Source organism: Trichosurus vulpecula, chromosome 4, assembly GCF_011100635.1.
Source record: "Trichosurus vulpecula isolate mTriVul1 chromosome 4, mTriVul1.pri, whole genome shotgun sequence".
Lineage (NCBI taxonomy): Eukaryota > Metazoa > Chordata > Mammalia > Diprotodontia > Phalangeridae > Trichosurus > Trichosurus vulpecula.
The window spans coordinates 12740912-12760769 of NC_050576.1; the positions used below are offsets into that span (position 1 = coordinate 12740912).

At 42.8% G+C, this 19858-nt stretch overlaps 1 protein-coding gene across 1 annotated transcript in view; it reads right to left on the minus strand.

The window, feature by feature from the left end:
* The window catches only part of SGIP1 (SH3GL interacting endocytic adaptor 1), a 225944-nt gene that overhangs the window by 43708 nt on the left and 162378 nt on the right, over positions 1 to 19858 (minus strand). Inside the window, exons 16-18 of the mRNA XM_036756154.1 lie at positions 17600 to 18055; positions 7705 to 7835; positions 7127 to 7253 (exon numbers count right to left, since the gene is read on the minus strand). Coding sequence (XP_036612049.1) covers positions 7127 to 7253; positions 7705 to 7835; positions 17600 to 18055 — 714 coding nt within the window. The remainder of the gene's footprint in view (positions 1 to 7126; positions 7254 to 7704; positions 7836 to 17599; positions 18056 to 19858) is intronic.

The window sequence follows — 19858 nt, forward strand, 5'->3', positions numbered from 1 at the left end:
CTTTCTTATGAAGCAGAGAGCTGGCACGGCACCGTAAAATCAGGAGGACATCAGCATGTATCAGCATGATACAGAGGTTGGGACATTGAATTTGGGATAGGAAAGACCTGAGTTCAAATCCTGACCCAGACACTTACTAGCTGTGTGCACCGTAGGCAAGGGTGACCCCTCAACCTTTCTGTCTTCTTATCTATAAAATGAGGAAGCTGGTTTGATGTAGGGTCCCTCTCGCCTCTAACTCTTTGCTCTTCGATTCTATGAGAAATGTGTTTGAGTTCTGCCTTTGTAATTTACCATCTGTGTGACCTTGGGTAAATTACTTAACCTTTCTGGGTGTGAGTTTCCTCATCTGTAATGTGATGGCATTGGACCAGATGACATCTGAGGGTCCCTTCCAGCTCTAGCTCTATGATACTAAGTCCCTTAAATTCTCTGAGCCTGGTTTCCTCCCATGAAAAAAGAGGGGCTTGGACTAGATCAGAGGTGCCAAGCTTGTAGCCCCTTCAGTGGCAAGCAGTGGGTAAAACTACAGAGTGGGCTTGAATTAGATTAAAATGTAATTGGGAAATGCTTAGCAAAATAAATGAAAATATAATAAAATACACATAATGTTAATTTGTGATTATCTAAGTCAGTATTTGAGTCTGACACCACTGGGTTAGATCTCTGAATTCCCTTCTAGCTCTAAATATGTGAATCTATGACCCTCTACTCAGTTTCCTCATCTGTAAAATGAAACTGCTGACATCCCTTCTAGCACCAGCATTGTTTAATGATGCTAGCTACATCATAACAAATTGGAGCTCTCATGGTTCTGGTTACCACAGAACTCCCCCTTTGCTTGCTTAGTCCTTGCAGCAATAATTATTAACTGTTTTCTCGGGTTTTCTCTAGTGCTGACTTGTTTCTGTTCTTTTTAATCTTTAAACAAGACCAAGGGATTGCCCAGCCCCCAATCTTCCCCACTGGAGCCCTCGCACTATTTATTAAGAGAGAAGAGCATAGCATAGAACCCTGAGCACCATCATCTTCCATCACCAGCAGCCTCTGCTCTTGACGGACATTCCACTTGACACACCAGTGTGAGAGGTGGTGATGTACACCCGAATGACCCCTTGGTCCAAATTCAGGTAGGTGATGAATATAAGTCAGCTTCCCAACCCCAGTATGATCTCTATGCTTTTCTCATCTAAGTACAAAGTCAATCACAATTAGATGAGACATTGGAAAAGAATGTGCCCCACCTGTGAACCTAGAAACCCACCTTTGGAATTCTCCAGATGAGGCATGAGAATATTCTATGAATGGAATCCTTTTTCTGGAAAATCTCCTAAGCTTTATCCTCTAAATACAAACATAAGGACCAAGTAAGAATGGTCTAGTAAACTGGTCTAGAATGGCCTTCAAATGCAACAAGAGAGTGACTAACTTTGGGAGGGAGATAATTTCATGGATATAAGTCAGGTACTTTGGGGATTTTTGCAGGGCCCTTCGGGTTCTTGGCTAAATGATTCTTCAGTTGTATGAGATGGGACCCTGGTAGTTAGCACAAGGTTAATTCACTCTGGGAATGCCCATGGAGTTGTATAGTTACTGCTAGAATTTGGCTGAAAGGGTCAAAGAATTCCCTCCCAAGAGGCCATCTGGTCTACCTCATACCTGAACAAGAATTCCCCCTACAAGACACATGGCCAGTGGTCATCCAGTCTTGGCTTGAAACCTCTAGTGAAGGTCCAGGAAGCTCATTCCATCTGGGGACAGTATTCATCGTTTTTCACCAACACCAAAGCTTAAATCTGGGGCCACACAGAGCATCCTTTTTCTACTTGGGGCCCCTCTAAGTGTCTGAGTATAGCCTGAGTCTAGATTTTTTGCTGCCGCGTCATTCTCTTGACTCATCTAATTCATAGTCAAACGTTGGCAATTTTCCACCTCAAACAGAAAGCTAAAGACAGCTATCATGTCCCACCTAAGTCTTCTCTTCTGCCATATAAACACCTCCAGTTCTTTTAACTAACTCTCAGAGTATGGACTCAAGACCTTTGACCATCTTTCAACACCCTCATTGCCTTCTTCTTGGTAACAATCAAAAACAGCTGGTACTTCCATAATGTTACAGTTTGTAAAAGGGCTTTATACGAATATCTCATTTGCATCCTCAGAACAACCCTGGAAAGTAGGTGCTATTATTATCCTCAGTGTATAGATGAAGAAACTGAGGCAGACAGAGGTTAAGTGAACTAGCAAGGTCACACAACTAGTAAATATCTAAGGCTGGATTTGAATTCAGGTCTTGCTGACTCCAGGCTCAGTGCTCTATCCACTGATACTTTCCTTACATTCTATGTCCTTCCTAAAATGTGGCATCCAGAATAGAACATCATGATCCAAATTGCTGTCTGAGAAGAGCTATTCTCTCCCAAAGTGCCCCGCTGGAAAGAATGATGGACTGGAAATCAGAGGATCTGGGTTCTAGCACTACCTGTATGACTTTGTGAAATTAGGCAATTCCAGTTAGCTTCCCCAGACCTCAGTTTGCTCATCTATGAAATGAGAGGATTGGGTAAGGTCTCCTCCAACAATAGATCCAAGAAGTTAAGATCATATGACCCCTAGCTCTCTCTTAATGCAAACTTCAGTGTGCAATTAGGTTTCTTAGCTTCCATGTCACCTACTGGACTCAACTGATTCATAATCAAATGTAGACTAAGTTCTACATTTACATCTACAGAAGTCATGGCAGAGGAGAACTCTCAACATCCTCCAGGAGGTAGGAAGGCCATTGTGTTAATGCCCACTACACCGTTTTCGCTGGAATGACCAGCGCTGGAACGACCATGGCGCTCATCTTTGGCCCACTAGATAATGATGTGCTGGGGCTATACCTTGCTTATAGGATCCCAGATTGGAAGGAGCCCCAGTGGCCATCTAGGCCAACCCCCTCATCTTACCAAGGAGGAAAGAGGCTTGAGGAGGTTGAGTGGTTTGCCCAGGTGGGCATGAAAGTTTGGAGCTGGACCCAATTTCTTTGGATTTTAAGTTTTAATCTCCTTAAAAAAGAGGAGGCTCAAACATTTCTTTTTGTTCTTTGAGCCAATGTGATGTGCAAGTAGCTCCCTAGAGGTTGAAAAGAAGCCTTGAGATGATTTCCGAAGGCTCCAGAAGGACCCAGTGAAGGAGGAAGCTTCAGGGATGGGGAACCAGATGGTTCTGATTTTATCCATCCATTTGGTAAAATTTCATTAAGGGCTACTGTGGGCAATGCATTGACCTAGGTTACTGCCTGAAGGTAATGGTAACTTCCAGGGCCAGTTTTCCTGCATGTTTACTGTGCTGTCCCTTGCTTGAAGGATGCAAAGATAAATACGGTGTAGTTCCTGCTTTAGCGGAAAGCAAGGATACTGTCTTTTATGCTGAGCCTAGGAAATAATTGAAGTTCAACTTGCAGTGAGGAATCTGCTTTCAACTCCCTATCCACTGATTCAGAATCAGTTAGCCTTTTATGAGACCCCATTGCTAGGGGGTAAATAAGGCATATGCCAAGTTCCATTAGATTCACAATTAATAAATGATGGTTGTTAATTTCTCATTTCAGAGCCCTTTGGCATTTCTGATTGGCACCATCCAGATAGGTATTACAGATTCTTTTTCTTCCTTTGCCAGGACAATCTGTCTACCCAGAAGCAAAGAACATGGAGGATTTTTCAGGACTGTGATCCAATTTAGAGTCTTTGCTTCACCTTGCAGACCTAAAAATTGGGGGGAAGGCATCCCAAGTTTCAGACAACATGGCCAAAGTCCAATCTGAGAAACTGACTGTAAATTCCTAACAAATGAACACATTACTTTTGCTCACATTTTTGGGATATTTCCTGTGGTGCTATAAAAGAGCTCGCCATCATGGAAATATTTTTATTTAGGGGCTGAATGACAACTTATGGGGACCACTAGAGGGGATCGGACAAGATAATGTCTAAGGTGACTTCTAACTTTAGGATTCTTTGAGCCTAGGAAATGATGACTGCTCATTTATCACAGAATCCTGGAAAGAGGATCTGATTTAAATTGTGGACATATAAGGATTCAACAATGAAAGGGACCCATAAATGTCTACATCTTTTGGCACGGAAGTCATGAGAAAAGATATGGGGATCATCAACCAAACTGTTAGTGACCAGTATGCATTCAGTTCAGTTACAAAAGAACATGATTCATGATCACAAGATGAGGGGAGGAGATCAGGGGTCAAAATGTCGGTTATTGGAAGGAGAGGCCAGCTTTTTAGAGCAGAATCATTTTCCTCATTTTCCTAATTCCATCTCAGAGTCTATGACTCTTGTGGTTGGGAGAGGTCTGTCTAGAACAACCCTTGCCTGGACAATTCCCTCTACCTGACAAGTTCAGCTCTCATTGGACCCAGTCAGGGGGAACCTACTACCTCTACATTGGGATTTTTCTAATTGTTAGAAAAATGTCTTCATATCTACTTCCTTTTTGCTCTATAAACCATCTCTGTAACTTTCCCAACTGAAATACCCTTGCCAAAATGCTTCCTCCATTAGAATATAAGTTCCTTGAAGGCAGAGATTGTCTCTGCTTTTGTATTTGTATTCCAAGAGCATAGCATACTGCTTGGCTCATATAGGTACTTAATAAATGCTCATTCATTCATTCATTTATTCATTCATTCATTGCTAAGTTTGTCTCTTTGCATCTTATACCCATTCCCCCATTTACTCTATGTTTAGGAAGCTTTGTGTGTGGCATAGTGTAAAGAATGTTGGTTCTGGAGACAAATGAGTCCAAATCTTGTATCTGACATTAAATCTTTTTAGGCCTCAGTTTCCTCTAAAATAAGGGAGATGGACTAAATAATCTCTCAGGGCTCTTCTGGCACTAGACCTCTGATTCCATAGTTATGTCCCCATGGGACAAAAAGTCCAGTCCTTTGCATGATATAAACAGATTTTTATCAAAATCTAATAAACATCAGGAAATGCAGGCATTTTGGGGAGTGTAAATGGGGGCTTGTAGTTCTTCATTAGACCTGGAAAGACCATAAAATAAAGAGCTTGTCTCTACAGACTCCATTTTAGGACTCTACTTTCGTGCCTCCCATGATAGAAATATTTCACCTGCCTGGCTCTTAAAGACTAACCCAGTTTTTTTGGCTAGATCTGAAACAACACACCCTCAGATTAACTTGTTCTTTGCTTTGTTCCTTTTGGTTCCCACTGCATCCCTTCTGGTTTTGACTTCATTGCCGTAATCAATACTGGGGAAAGATTGTAGTGGTAAGAAGAAAAAGATACACACACATATACATACATACATACACACACACACACACACACACACACACATACACATACAAAGAAACACGTCCCCATCATTTTCAGAAAAGTTGCTTGAAACCTTCCCAATTTTACCCACTCTTGTCATTTAACCATGTGAAATAGAATTTGCATGGGGCCATGTTTATCCTGAATATGGTCCTCATTGCCAAGTCATCCAAGCCCATCCTCTCTGTCCAGAGAGATTGTGCTCCACAAGGAGCTGCTGAATGGTCAGTCAGCTGATAGGGAGTAAATTTGCTGCCATAAGGTGACCCGTACATAGCAGGGGGAGATAAAGAACATGATGAGGAATGCATGAAGAGAATGGAAACCAAACCAAAAGCTCAAAGTAAGAAATGGAACCAAATCCAATCCAAATACTCCTCAGCAAATAAAGCAAGGTGACAGCTTCATGGTCCATTGCTGTTGTTTTTGAAAGAGGAAAAACTGGCTGCATTGAGAATAAGAGCAGATTGGCACAATTTGGGGTTCCTGCTGCAGGGATGATAGAAACATATTGTGTACACTTTGGACACAATCCAACCCCAGGACTTGCCGTTAAAAAATAGAAACTCACACTGCACTTAGATTTTACATCAGACAGTTAATCTGAGGTTGCTCTGGGTAGGCATTCTGCATGACAGTTCCCTCCTTCTCTTCCTCTCCAACCAACAAGGCAAATTAGATGGAATGGGTAGAACAGCTGATGGCAGAAAAGATGGTAAGAGAGGGAAGGGGGCAAATGGATGGGAGAAGCAATTGAGTAGGGAATATGTAGGCAGCACAGCTGGATAACAGGGCTGAGATGACATGGGTCCAAGGAAAATGGAAAGGAGCCAAGAATGCTCAAGGTATTTCAAGCTAGCCAATAAAATTTGAAGTGTGGTGCTAGAGAAAGAACGAGGTTTAAATGCTGGAAAGGGGGAAGAGTCATAATGAGAAAAGGAAAACAAGGAGGAGACACAGTGGGGCTGTGGGAAAGGGAAAATGAGAGCATGCATGACAACACAAGGAAGATGGGGGAGAGGATGAAACAAATGATGGCCAAACTTAGGAACTTAGCTTTGGAAAGAGAGAAGAGCAGATCAAGGGAAAGTCAGAACATCAAACACTTGGGAAAACTGTCTAGCTTTTTGCCTGTATCCCATCCATAGCACAAACAACATGTATGATAACATCAGAAATGGGTTCATGTCTCTTAGCAAGTCTAGGATGCATCAAGAACACTTAATGGCACAGAGAGGAAAGTGCTTAATTCCCAGAATGCCAAAGTTTCTACCATCCATCCACACAAGGATGAACAAATGATTTAAGAATGAATGAAAAAAAATTAAAAAAAAAAGATTCCAAATGTTATTTCTAGCAGGACGCACTGTTGGAATTTTAAAACTTTTTCTAAATGAAGAATGTTTAGGCAAGTGTTATGGAAAATAAAGTCTATATTATAGAACCTTCTTTGGACACGTAGTATTTTTTTAACAAAATATTAATAGTTTTACATGTGATAGGGTAAGAACATTCCTGCAAAATACAATACTAACATTTGTATGAGTTATCATCATTTTTTCTCGTATTTTTTTTTTTTTTGCAAGGCAGGGGGTGGGGTGGTTAAAACACTTTGCCTTCTTTGCTGAGAAGGAAGAGTCAGATGAGATTGGCAACACACATAGCAAGACAAGTTTGATCAGAACCAAGAGGCCTCAGGGACTTTCAGAGTTGGAAAAAGTGAGCCAGTCCAACCTATAGAGAGATGAAAAGAGGGGAGATTGGTTTTGTTTTTGTTTTTTTACCAACAGTGGGTGTCGTAGCTGCACTCAGGGAGTTGGTGGACGATATTGATGATGTGCTCTCTGCCCGGGCGAGGGGTGCAATTGGAGGAGGGCTTGAGGAATGTACGGGAGGGCTAAAAGGTCTGGACTGTAGGAACAAGAAGAAAAATGGCCAAAAGTTAGATTCACAGATCACGGCATTTCCCTTGAACTAGCATCCTATAATATAATTTGCTTGGATAGTTCTATTTCCCCACATTTTGCAACTTGACCTCTCAATCTTTCAGTAACAGTTAAATATATCCCACAATGCAAGGGTTGGAAGGTAGCTCAGTAGCCAGATATCTTGTCCAACCCAGAGGATGTCCTTCACCTCTCCATTCCCTACATCCTGCTGCCTCCATATCTCCCAAGGTCTTCAGTGTTATATCACTGTAAAAATGCTACTGATGATCAGATTAGAATTCCATACACCCCCTTCCTAAGTCACTTTGTTTTGCCCATTCTCACCTCCCTTTGTGAGACCTACCAGCTACTCTTTTGACGGAGATAAACCAAAGGTTAAGAAAAGAAAGAAGAAAAAAAGAATTGGAACCTACCACATCTCCCACCCCAGGCTTCCCAGGAGGCAGCTTGGGCCGAGATGGAGGCCGAGGAGGAGGTGGAGGTGGTGTGGTCCCGCTGCTGCTGTGGGCCGATGGGGTGGCGGGCCGGGCTGGGGATGATGCTCCTAAAAACAATCAGGCATCTTTAGGTTGGGCAGCACAGATGTATCCCCACCTCCCCCAACAAGCAGCTGAGCATCCTCCCTACATGCAGGCCCTTCCCTGCTCCTGGCCCCCAAGAGCCCAGCAGGCTACTTGTCACACAAGCAGGGCATGACACCAAACACCAAACTCCAAACTCCATCATAGGTGTGTTTTTAAGGCAAAAGACATGTGGTTGAATTATGGTTGATGGCTAACCTAGAAGTTTACCACTCTCTGCCAGAATGGAGCACGAAGGAACTGAACCTCAGTGCTCTTATCTGTCAAACGGGCCTGATCACAGAACCTGCCTCACAAGGCTCAGATGAGAGATAATGAGAGAGAAAATGCCTTGCCACTCAACCTCGTGCAGAACAATTGCTCCTGTGCTTTCTCTTTGGGCAGAATACATTTGTTAAAATTCTTTTGCTGGGGACTACTTGGCCTTTGCTCAGTTAGTTCCCATAGTCTCCCCTCTGCTTTCACTGACCTCATCATGTGGGTCTTTTCTCCAGTGATGCCTATATCCCCCCTGGACAGTGGGGGTTCAGGGTCTTTGAGCATTTGCCAGAATCCTGACCATTGGACTAGGAATTTACACGCACAAAGCTGGCCTGATTCCGAGGCTAGCCTGCTGCCCGCTGCCCTCTGCAGCCTTCACTATGACAACATCAGCTTAGAGCCAGGCTTCCCAACCTTCCTTGACTGCTACACTTCTTGCTTCTCCATAAAGCTTTCCATACTCCTCTCCCCAAGCCCTTTCAATCAAACAAAAAGAAAACATATTCCAGAATTGCTAGAGATGACCATGGGAGTCACAGAGGAAATTAAAGAGCTTTGTAAGTTCTTCTCCTCTGAGGCCACATTAAAAATTGCCTAACTTCATTGATTGGAAATCACTGTGGAATTTCTGGAATAGTTCAATTGGATACTGCAATCATCATTCATCAAAGTCACCACAATCCTGACAAGGTTCTTGTCTACCAGGAGCACAGGTGTAACCCCAGGTTTAGATGATTGATTGATTACAAAGTCAGTCCACCAGAGAGTCCATCAACTGACATCTCCCTGCTCCAAAGTCCTGCTCTAATTGGATTTGCCTTTTAGGATGCCAAGGACAATTCGATTAGGAAAAAGGAAAGGCACAAAGCAAGCCACAGACGCGCATGCGTGCGCACGCGCTCACACACATGTGCACGCACACTCACTCGAATTTCTGTAGTTGGGGATTCCAAGTATTTTAAGTCCCACTTGTGTGATGCAGGCAGGGGTATGCTAGAGCCAGCTCACACAGGCTTGAGAGAGCTGATTGTTAAATTTTCAGTGAGAGCATTATACCTCTGAAAATGACAAATACTATAAACCAGGTGCTAAACCTTATTGATTTGTTGATTGTCCAGAATCTAAAAAATGATGAAGGAAATGTTAATAGTTCAGATCAAACATGAAAGTTTACTTGGCATACATCCCAGGCACCCTCCAAGAGCTGGTTGTTAAACGTTTACTAGCACACCCCTGGAGGTTATCCGAAAGGCTCAGCTAACAATCTGATGTGCTGAGTTATCTTAAATAAATCATTCATGTGGTTCAGAGAAGGTCCCTTTCCCACTTCCAAACCTCCTGGAACTTCCTTGATTTAGTTGGGATAATAAGAGAAATATGACAAAATGAAGTTTGGTGTAGTAGGGAGCAGGTCTTTTAATTAGGAAGATCTGAGTTCGAATCCTACTTCAGATACTTAATGTGTGACCCTGGGCAAGTTACTTAAACTTTAGCTTCCTCATTTGTAAAATGGGAACCTCTAAGGTCCTTTATCACTCCAAACTTATAATCCCGTGATCCTCTCTCCTTTTCCGTTTTCTTCTCTATAAAATTAGTATAATAATAGTACTCACCGCTTCATAGGATTGCTGTGAGGATCAAAGATCTAAAACATGTATGTATGTATGTACTTACAAACACATAAAACACGTGTACACATACATGTACGTACTTGATCCCCACCACAAACTGTGTCCGAGTCCCTATCCACACACACACAGTGCTTCGTAAACTAAAGCCCCATGTAAGCGTTTGGGATGTTTTTCTGGATGATCGGCACCGGGAGATCCACAGGGAACAGCATCCTTAACAATCAAGATCTCCCCCTTCCCTGTCACTTCTGGTTACAGGGAGTTGTCTGGAGCTCCGAGGGGTTAAGGGTTCGGGCCAGGGTCAGACATGCATGATGCTCTGTTCTAAGGCCACAGATGGCAAGTGAGAAGGGACCTCAGAGGTCGTTGAGTCCAACCCTTCCTTTTACATAGGAGGGGCTGAGATGCTGAAAAGGTAGAGTGACTTTCCCAGGGTCATACGGCCAATAAATGTGTGATGGATTTGAATTCAAGTCTTCCCGACTCCAAATCCAGGGCTTTATCCGCTACATCATACTGCATATTATTATTATTAGCTTTGTCATTGTCATTTTTATAAGTTATTCTTATTCCACGATAATATCTCAAAGGATAATAAGCCTTAAATGGGAGTTTCTAGACCAACAAATCACCTTAGGGGCAAGGGGCTTTCTACACCAGCGGGTGGGACGCTCCCTGTGGTGGAAGCGAAAAAGACCCTCCCCAGTGAGAACTCTTTGTTCGCCCGCGCCCTAATCCGGCAGTTTCCCAGTTTAGCTGCACCAAGCTCTCTTGTCCCTGTGCTCCTGAAGGGCCGCGGCTGCTCTCAGCTCACCCTCTCCAAACCGGGCACCCTGGGGCACAGTCCTGATGGCTCGGTCCTAATTACGGCTCCGTCTGTGAGAAATTCCAGAGAAAACTGTTCCCGTGAAATTCCTAGCCCGACTCCTCAGTGCCCGGATTTGGAGACTAAGAAGAGTGTTCTTAAGCTAAGCCTCAAATCTCTTGTGACGGAGATGGATTGTGTCTACAATAGATACCTCGACAGATCGGAAGCTCCCTGAGGACAAGGATTGTTTTACTGTTGACTTTGTGCCAACCACATCCAGCCTAGTGCCTGGCACATAGTCACAGCTTATATTGGGTGACGGATCCAGATCAGGGGTTTTGGGGGCATCAGAAACTTCTAGTGTAGAAACTCTCCCCACAAATGAATCATCCGTACTTTGGTGACCCGGACAACCTCCCAGATTTACTCAAGAGATCGAGGGCTGACCAACGGCAGTGACCGCAGGTGTGTCCCACCACTTCTGGCCTGAATCACCTTTTTTTCCCATCTTTCTCTACCCTGCGTGTCCTTGTCTCTGGCTAATGACTGAAAATTCTCTTTGAATTTTCTGAGTGTATTTGCCACTGCCTGATGCAAAATTGTCCTTGGCTTTTACATTAATTGGTTGATCTGACGCAGCAAATGTTTTCAGCTGACAGTCGACAAAGACAAGGACTGAATAAACTGCAAAGTCTTTGTCAGGAGGCATCATAATTTGGTATTTTTCTTTCTTTCTTTCTATTCTGTCTTTATAGAATGAAAGGGAATTCATCCATGCATTCTCTCTCTTTTAAGAAATGGTACTCCAAAACCATAGCAGACAATTGTATGCCCTTTTCTCAAATGCTCCCCAGATAATGACATTTAAAAATGCATCTCAGTAAAGCCCTGTGGAACACTGAAAGCCAGTTCTCAATGAGAAGGCTTGTTTGTTGGCTAGATGCCAATGCAACCGTTGAAAAGCAAAAACACAAGCGCATAGTTTGACTGATCCTGAATCCCACTCTTCATCCCTTCATCCTTAGCTGACTTACTATTTCACTATTGGTTAACTATAGAACGAGATTATTAATTGGAGTCAGGAAGATCTAGGTTCCTATCTCCTGCCCCTCTACCCAAACACTTACTAGCTGTATGACCCTGGGTAAATCACTTAACCTCTGTGTCTTCAGTTCCCTCATCTGTAAAATGAGGCCCATAATACTTGGAATATTTTCCTTACAAGGTTGTTGTGAGGTTCAGAAAATGTAGCCCTCTGAAGTAAGATATTATGATATTGATAGGTAAGATGAAGTACCTCCAAAGTAGGATATTAAGATTTTAATAAAAAAGAATGAGGTTATTAAGAAATTATTTTAGAATCAGTAGGAAACTTCATGGATAAGGTGTAATCTGCAATTGCTAGAAGGAATGCCCAAATTGGTGGGCTCATGGACCCCTTGTATACTTGAGAGTAAATGTCTAGATCAGGGCTTTTCTCGTGGAGCCAGAGCACGCTAGGGCACTGTGGGGAATATATCACAAGGGTACCCTGTGGTCCAGGTCTGGGGAACACGGTGCTAGGACCGATGGCAATATGATAGCTGAAGTGGAAAGTTGGAAGGGATGTAGAGGATGGTCTAGGGCCAGTGAGATATGAGGGGCTAGGTGAATTCACATCTACTCTTCTACTCTTCCCACCTTGCTTGCGCCAGATGAATGAAATCATTGCTTCTAGAAAAAGCATGTGGACAGCCGTGCTATGGCGCCATTTCCCATTCCTACGATTTTGGCCACCACTGCCCTCTAAGAGGATATTGACTTCCTCTCATCGAGTGTAAGTACTCTGAGGTGGGGACTTTTGCATTTGTATCACTGGTATTTAGCACAATGCTTGACATATAGCCTTTAAATGCTTTCCATTCATTCAAATGGAATTAGAATTTGGAGGTTCCTTTGAAATTCATTTTTTTCACATTTTTTCATATTTTAAATCTGCCTGAGGATCTTATTATTTCTGTTCCTTCCTTATCTTCTACCTTCTCCCCTCCCTGCCCCCCCCCACGGTGGTATCTTCATTACCAAAAATCTTCTCAGAAAGTAACCAGGATGGTCTTTCTACTTGATTAGATTTGGGTGGCTATCTTATGATATGAATGAAGGTCTGGGACTTTTGATAGGTTCATAAATATCCCTGTTCCAGCTGGCATGCAGTCCTTCAGATTATACCAAAGCCCAGTCCTTATTTCCACAGAAATCCCTGAGAACCCCATGCCCACGGCTGATAGCCAGCCAGTCATTCCCATGATGCATGGCCGAGACCATCAATGATGGTGCTGGTGAAGACTAGTCGAGAAGGGTGGGCATGAAATACTTTACCCCCGATGATGTGTTGCAATCCTCCTAGTGACCACTTGTCACATTCCCAGATTTCTTTCCCCTAGAGTGTCAGCATTTACCCTGGGGAGTTGCTGGAAATAGAAGTAAGCTTAAAGCATGTACTTAAAAAATCTGGTCCCTAGCTGGGGTATGAACTTCTCCGAGTCTCAGTTTCCTCATTTGTAAAACGGGGATGTCAGTGCTTAAATTGCCAACTTCAAAGGGTCATGATGAGCAAAGTTCTTTGCAAACTTTAGAGAATTATGTAATTGTGAGTTATTTTTTACCAATAACTGTTGTGAATGATAATTGTTAAGAATAGCGACAACATTAATTGGTGTTAATAACAGCAGCAACAGTAAGAGTTGTTAATGATAATTACTGTGGCAGGCAGAATGGTGGAGCGGAGGGAGGGAGGGAGCAGCCCTCCAAACCAGGGTGACCTGAGTTCAGGTCTCACCTCTGAGCCTAGGCAAGGCCCTTCAGCCCTCGTGCTCTAGGTGACTCTCTGAGAACTCAGAGAAGATACCAGCCTCTATCGGTAGAAAGGTTCCTCACCTGGGATCCCATTCTTTCTACCAATGAAACCATGGGGCCAGTCCCTATCGCTAATAATATATACTAATATGACAGACTATATATTATATAGAATCTCTATTTCCTTTCAGGACTCTGCTCTGGCACCACTTTGCACAAGAAACCTTTGCTGATGCCCGTTAGCTGCATTTTATTCATTTTGCATGTTTTTAGAGAGGTACCTATGTCTCTCCCCTGGTAGAATGTAAGCCCCCTGAAGGCGGTCTGTTTCAGTTTTGTCCTTGTAACATTTCCTTGGTGTCTAGCACAGGAATAGGCACTTAAAATTAATGTCTATAGATTAATTGAGCCTTAAGAGTTTGATGATTAAGAATAAATGATTTTATCAGTGAGGGTGTTCCTTCCACCAGCCTTTGAACTTTAGTAGAGTGTCTTCTCATGCGAGAGGAAATTTATCCCCTTGTATGCATGGTAATGAGTCTCTCTGTATTTAACTAGGATAGTCCTTGAAGATGAGTCTGTGGCAGGGGTGGAGAACCTGCAGCCTCAAGGCCACATATGGCCCTCTAGGTCCCCAAGTGCAGCCCTTTGATTGAATCCAAACTTCACAGACCAAATCCCCCCCATAAAAGGATTTGTTCTGTACAACTTGGACTCAGTCAAAAAGCTGCACCCAAAGGCCTAGAAGGCCACATGTAGCCTCAAGGCCACAGGTTCCCCTCCCTGGTCTATGGTCTGTCACCAGGTCATAGAATCATAGATTTAGAGCTAGAAGTCACCTTAGATGTCATCAAGCCCAACCCCTTCATTTTACAGATGAGGAAACAGACTGAGAGTTTAGAGGTTGCACAGAGAGTCTGTATCGATAAATGTAGAATTTGAATCCACGTCTTCCTGACATCAGGTCTAGCGTGTTATCCACTGTGCCACGCTGCCTGCCTCTTATGTTCACAGCTTGTCTACTTTGGTAGAACCTGCCAATCAATCAACAAGCATTTATAAAGACCCACTACTGCTAGGCACTGTGAGAGGTAATCGAGGATACAAAGACAAAAGACAAAGAATGAAGCAATCCTTTCAGACTTTACATTTGGCTCGGACCGACCTTCAAGAGCTGAGTTTCTCTTTCCCACTCCCATAGCACCAAGGTAGAAGTGCAGCCAATCATAAGAATAATATTAACAAATTTCTTTTGGGAAAAGTTCTATCTACCCAGAAGGCCTTTATGAATGGCTTCCTTTTCTAGAACTGACAGTGCTCTCTACATTGGCTTGTCACCCATCACCTTCCTGTGGAGTTAGGCAAGATGAAATAAAAATAAACACAATGACATTCAATTAATTGTTGTTGGAAAAGGGTGTGTGTGTGCGTGTGCATGTGCATGTATGTGTGTGTGTGTGTGTGTGTAAAATCAAACGTCCCTGATTATTGCCCTAACAGTGTATCTCAGTCCTTAAAACATGAGGCTGTATCCTATTGCTTTAATTCAAAATTTACATTTCTGCCAGCTCAATGTATGTTGCATCAATAAAAGATTAAGGAGCAAATAAACTGGGACTTAATTAAGGGGATAACGGAGCAAAGTTTTATTTATTCATGGGCTTCATGGGCACCGCTCAATATCCCACTTAGCAACGCCATCCCCTAATAGCACTAGAGTAGGGCTTTTTTAGACAGTTCAATGATTAAGAATCAATATTTTTTAATGGCAACAGTTTTTCAGATAAAAAAGGGAAGACTGGACTTCCAAACTCTTCCATGGAAGGATGGCCAAAGTTCCAGTCAACATCAGAAAGTTGACATGTTCCTTACACCTTGGTAGGCTCATGGCAGGGACACCTGAAGAGCCCCTTTAAAGGACTGTCAGTCTGACCCCAAACAGTGCTCCAGGAATTCACAGAACAAAACGTGGCTTTCCCATTTATATACTCGGTTATTGGTTCTGTGTTTTAAAATGGGTTGGGCAAGCTGTGGCCCTCAGGCCACAACGGGTTCTTCAAAGTTGTGACATGGCTATTATAGGTAAGCTATGTGGCATAGTGGATAGAATTTTGGATTTGCAGTTACCAAGACCTGAGAGTTGGAATTCTGTCTCAGATGCTAGCTGTGGGACCCTGGGCAAATGATTTACCCCTTTTCAGCCTGTTTCCTAACCTGCAAAATGGAAATACTGATAGGCTTTGCTTCACAGGATTATGAGGATCCAATGAGATAATATAAGTAAACACTTATAAGTAAATAAAAATATAAGATAATTAAATTTATCTTAAAGCTCTATACAAATGGTAGTTACTATTATTATTGTGAAAATGCAAAAATATCCTGCTATTTCTAATGGCATTGAGAATGTGATAAAGTGTTATTATAATCTTGAAAGAACTAAAATTATTATTGTAGTATGGAGATACTCCATGGTGCTCTACCCAGGATCCTATTCACTTTAATAAACTAAGTTGTCCCATTTTGGGGTGGATTTTCTGGAGGAAAATGAAATTCCACTTCTTTTCCCTATTCATCGTGGATACCTCTGCTTTCTGATCTCCCAATCTCAGAATCTCAGAGATGGGGAGGGATCTCAGAGCCTGACATCTCCAACTCATGCTTGAACGCTTAAGACCCTCCTTTATCCCACCATCCCATGACAAGTGGTCCTCCAATCTCTACTTGAAGAACTCCAACAAGGGAGCACCCATGACCTCTCAATGTACTCCCTTCTTCTCTGGTTCATCTATCATTCCTTCTATCAAGCTGAGATTTTCTTCTCTGAACTTTTACCCTTTTGCTATTTTTTCTTCTGCAGCAAAGAGGAATTTCAAAGCAGAAAGAGTACTAAAAGATACACTAGGAAAAGAAGCTGAAATAGTCATTGAAATGTTAGAATATAAGTGGACAGACCACACTGCCCACCCTCAGCCACCAACTTCCCTGGAACTTAAAAACTGAAGACACATGATTAGCCTTTTAGAACACACTGCAAGAGATGACAAACCATGCCATCTTCTGTGAGGGAGCGGTCCTACACAGAGCCAAGCAATATCGAGCACATGCGTGCACACACGCCACAAAACAGGCTGTGGAGGCCAGCTAGCCAAGCTCAAGCAGCAATGGAATGGGGTAGGTGGAAAATATGCATCAGAAAAAAATCTGCTATCTCCAGAACAAGCAAAACAAATTTCTCTGTTTTTTTTTTTTTCTGTTTTGGAACCACAAGCAATTTTCTTTTAATTTCACAACAATTGAACCCAGATCAGATCCAATGCCAAATTTTGCATGTGAGTCTCAAAGGTTATATAAACATTGAACTTTCTTCTCTTGTGTTATATACTTTCATTTGTCATCACTTCTTGTTATATACTTAAAGAGTATCTTTTTGGGGGGGAGTAGCTTGAAAAGTAAAGGTGTTTAATAAGTCATCTGTCCTATCCCCATTCCCTGCAATTCTCCTTTAAAAATTTTCCTTCTTGATTCAGGAAAATACAAGAGGAATGAGAATCGAAAGACCCAAGGGTATGAGTCCCAAGTCTACTGTTGACTAGCTGTATGACCAAGGACAAGTCTTTTGACTTCTCAGCCTTAGTTTCCAGCTCTGTCTAATGGGGAGAAATACCTAAAATAGATACCCTCCCTCAAAGGTTGTTTGTGAGGACCAAGCAAGAGAATGTATGTAATAGCCCTTTATGTAATAGCATTACATAAACGGGAGCTAGCATGATTATTGATAACAATAGTCATGACAATACTAAGAAATACACAGATTCTTATTGGGTCTATCTGTGAAGGAAACCATCCATTTGTCAGTGAGTCATTGCTCCCACTGGTAGTTGTAGCTTTCCTTGAGGTTTCTTGGGATACAGCTGGTGACTTCTCAGAAAAGGCATATATACTCTATGATGGCAGATCTCTAATTGAAATGGGATTGAGAGGACAGCATGTTTATCAACTTGGCCTGGACCATGGTAGAAGGCACTCAAAATGGGTACATCATTGGGGCACAGCGCAATCCCCCCCCCAAAATGAAAAAATCTGATGCTCCAAAGGTATCCAAAGGGTGCTAACAGGGTCTTGCTAATATGGAAGGCATAGCAGCTCACCAGCACACGGAGAGCACAAGCACACAGTCAGACAAACGTACCGCTCGCGGTTCCCGTCCCACTGCCTGAGCTGGGTCCGGGTGATGATACCACGGTCCGGTAGGTGGGTGGTGGAGGGGGAGGTGGTGTAGCTCTCTGGCCCAACCCAAAATCTTTAGGAGATGCGACTGTTTCTAAGTTATCATCTTTCCCGAGGGTCTGCTCAGAAAACTTCTTCTGAACCTCTTCTAAATCAAGTGGCGATGGAATGCTGCGTGGAGGGTCAACAGCTGGGGAGTCAGTTGGGTTTTCTGACACCAGCGGTGGGGACCCCACCTTTTCCCTTGAAGTCAACTCTGGAGTGACCCGTTCCGGGGATGCATCAGAAAAATTGACCCACTTTTCTTCCGTGTTAATGACCACAGACTTGGGGGACAAAACTGGGCCAAAAATGCTGTCCAAATCACTGATGGATGGTAGTTTGTCACCTTTGACCTCGGGTGTGGTCTGCTCACTGCCTGTGGTCAAATGAGTTGGTTTAAAACTTTAACATTGAGTTTTACCACTATGTCCTACATGGGGTAAGGGGGAAACTACCTATGCCCTGGGGACACAAGAGCTGGGGCCAAATTTTCTTGAGTTTGACCCTTTTTGGGGGCTAGAGACCATACTTGGGATTTCATCAGTATGTGACACTCCTAAAAACATAAACTTGAGAAGTTAACTGATCTGTCCAGGGTCACTTAGCCAAGAGGTGTTAGAGGCAAGGCTTGAACCCGGGTCTTCCTGACTGTGAGGCCGCCTCTCTAGAGTGTCTAGTGAGTACAGCACACCACATTATCTCTTTCCAGTGACACAAATAGGGGTGTACTTTATGTGCCCGAATGTGAGATGGGGGAGGGTGGGGCTGGAGAAGGGGGAGGATCTTGCCTCTTATCAGGCAATGTCTTGTTCCCTGGACATCCTATTTCCCTGTGATATTTACAACAAGGTGCAGGAAATGCACTGTCTTCACCATGGGCCTTCCGTACCTTTTCTTCTTTAGAGTAGGAAATGTATCTGTACTTCACTGAAGAGTGACCAGTGTCATCATCTTGGGAAGGCATTGTTGTTAATAACTCCTACAGACACTGGATAGAATTGTAGACTGAAGGGGAACCCATTCCAAGGTGGGGGGGGCAGACTTGGACCACACAACTGGTAGAAGTGTGTGTGTTGCAAGGAGAGTGTGTACCGATAAGGAGAATGCTCATTGGCTTCTCTGACTCTTAGGAACTGTGGGATCCTGGGCAAGTCCCTTAATCTCTGTCTGCCTCAGTTTTCTCATCTGTAAAATGTTAGTACCTATGTGAAAGAGTTATTGTTCAGCTCAAATGAAATCATCTGTCTGTGTAACATTTCAGAAAATCTAAAGTGCTACATGAATCTTTTCCATTTTATATTTTTAAACATTATTTTTAGTGCCCATGTGACCTTGGCAGCCCACTTATCTTCTCCCTGGGCTTCAGTTTCTTCCTCTCTAAAATGTAGGGGTTGAATCAGAAGACCTTCAAGGTCCCTTTTCAAGGTCCACCTCTAAGGCTAGGATTTTACACCATCAACCCCTAAACTACTGTGGCAGTTTGAAAATTGAGGCTAACACCTCACGTTGGATGGTGGGGCACATGGCGTCTCATCTCATGCTACAGTCTCTTCCACTCAGTTATTTAAAGATCTGCAGCCCAATTAATCGTGATCCCTAGACCTGAACGCCTGAACCAGACATAGCAAGTCCCAAGTTAGCACAAAGGAATATTTACACATTCACGTAAAATTTAAATGACTGGGATGGCACTGATGATATTGCAAACATACATTTCCCAGGCCTAGGGATATTAGTTCAGTCCTGTGCCTCAGATGAGAAACAGCGCCTACTGATGAAGCAAAAACTCAAGAAGCATTTACTGTTTATTTCGCTATGCAAGTCAGAACAACAGTTACCAAAGGGAGCCATGAAAGCCAATGAGGGGAAAAATGGTCATGTTTTAATTTAAATTTGGGCTTCTATCCATCCCTCTGGCTTCATTTACTCATTTCTCTTCTGTATTTCATTCATCTGTATTTATTTTAATTTATTTCTTTATCTGTTCCTCTGACTTTAACATAGTAATAAAATAAAACTCTATTGTCCCTGACTCTTTGGGAAGTCAATAGCAACAGTTTTCTTAGAAGTTTGGTCTCATTTTCAAATGATAAAATCAAGGTTCATTTGATATTTTGAGTGAACTGACCAAGGTTTGTCACTGAGCCTTTGGAGGTCACAGATGAACCTTGGCGAAAAG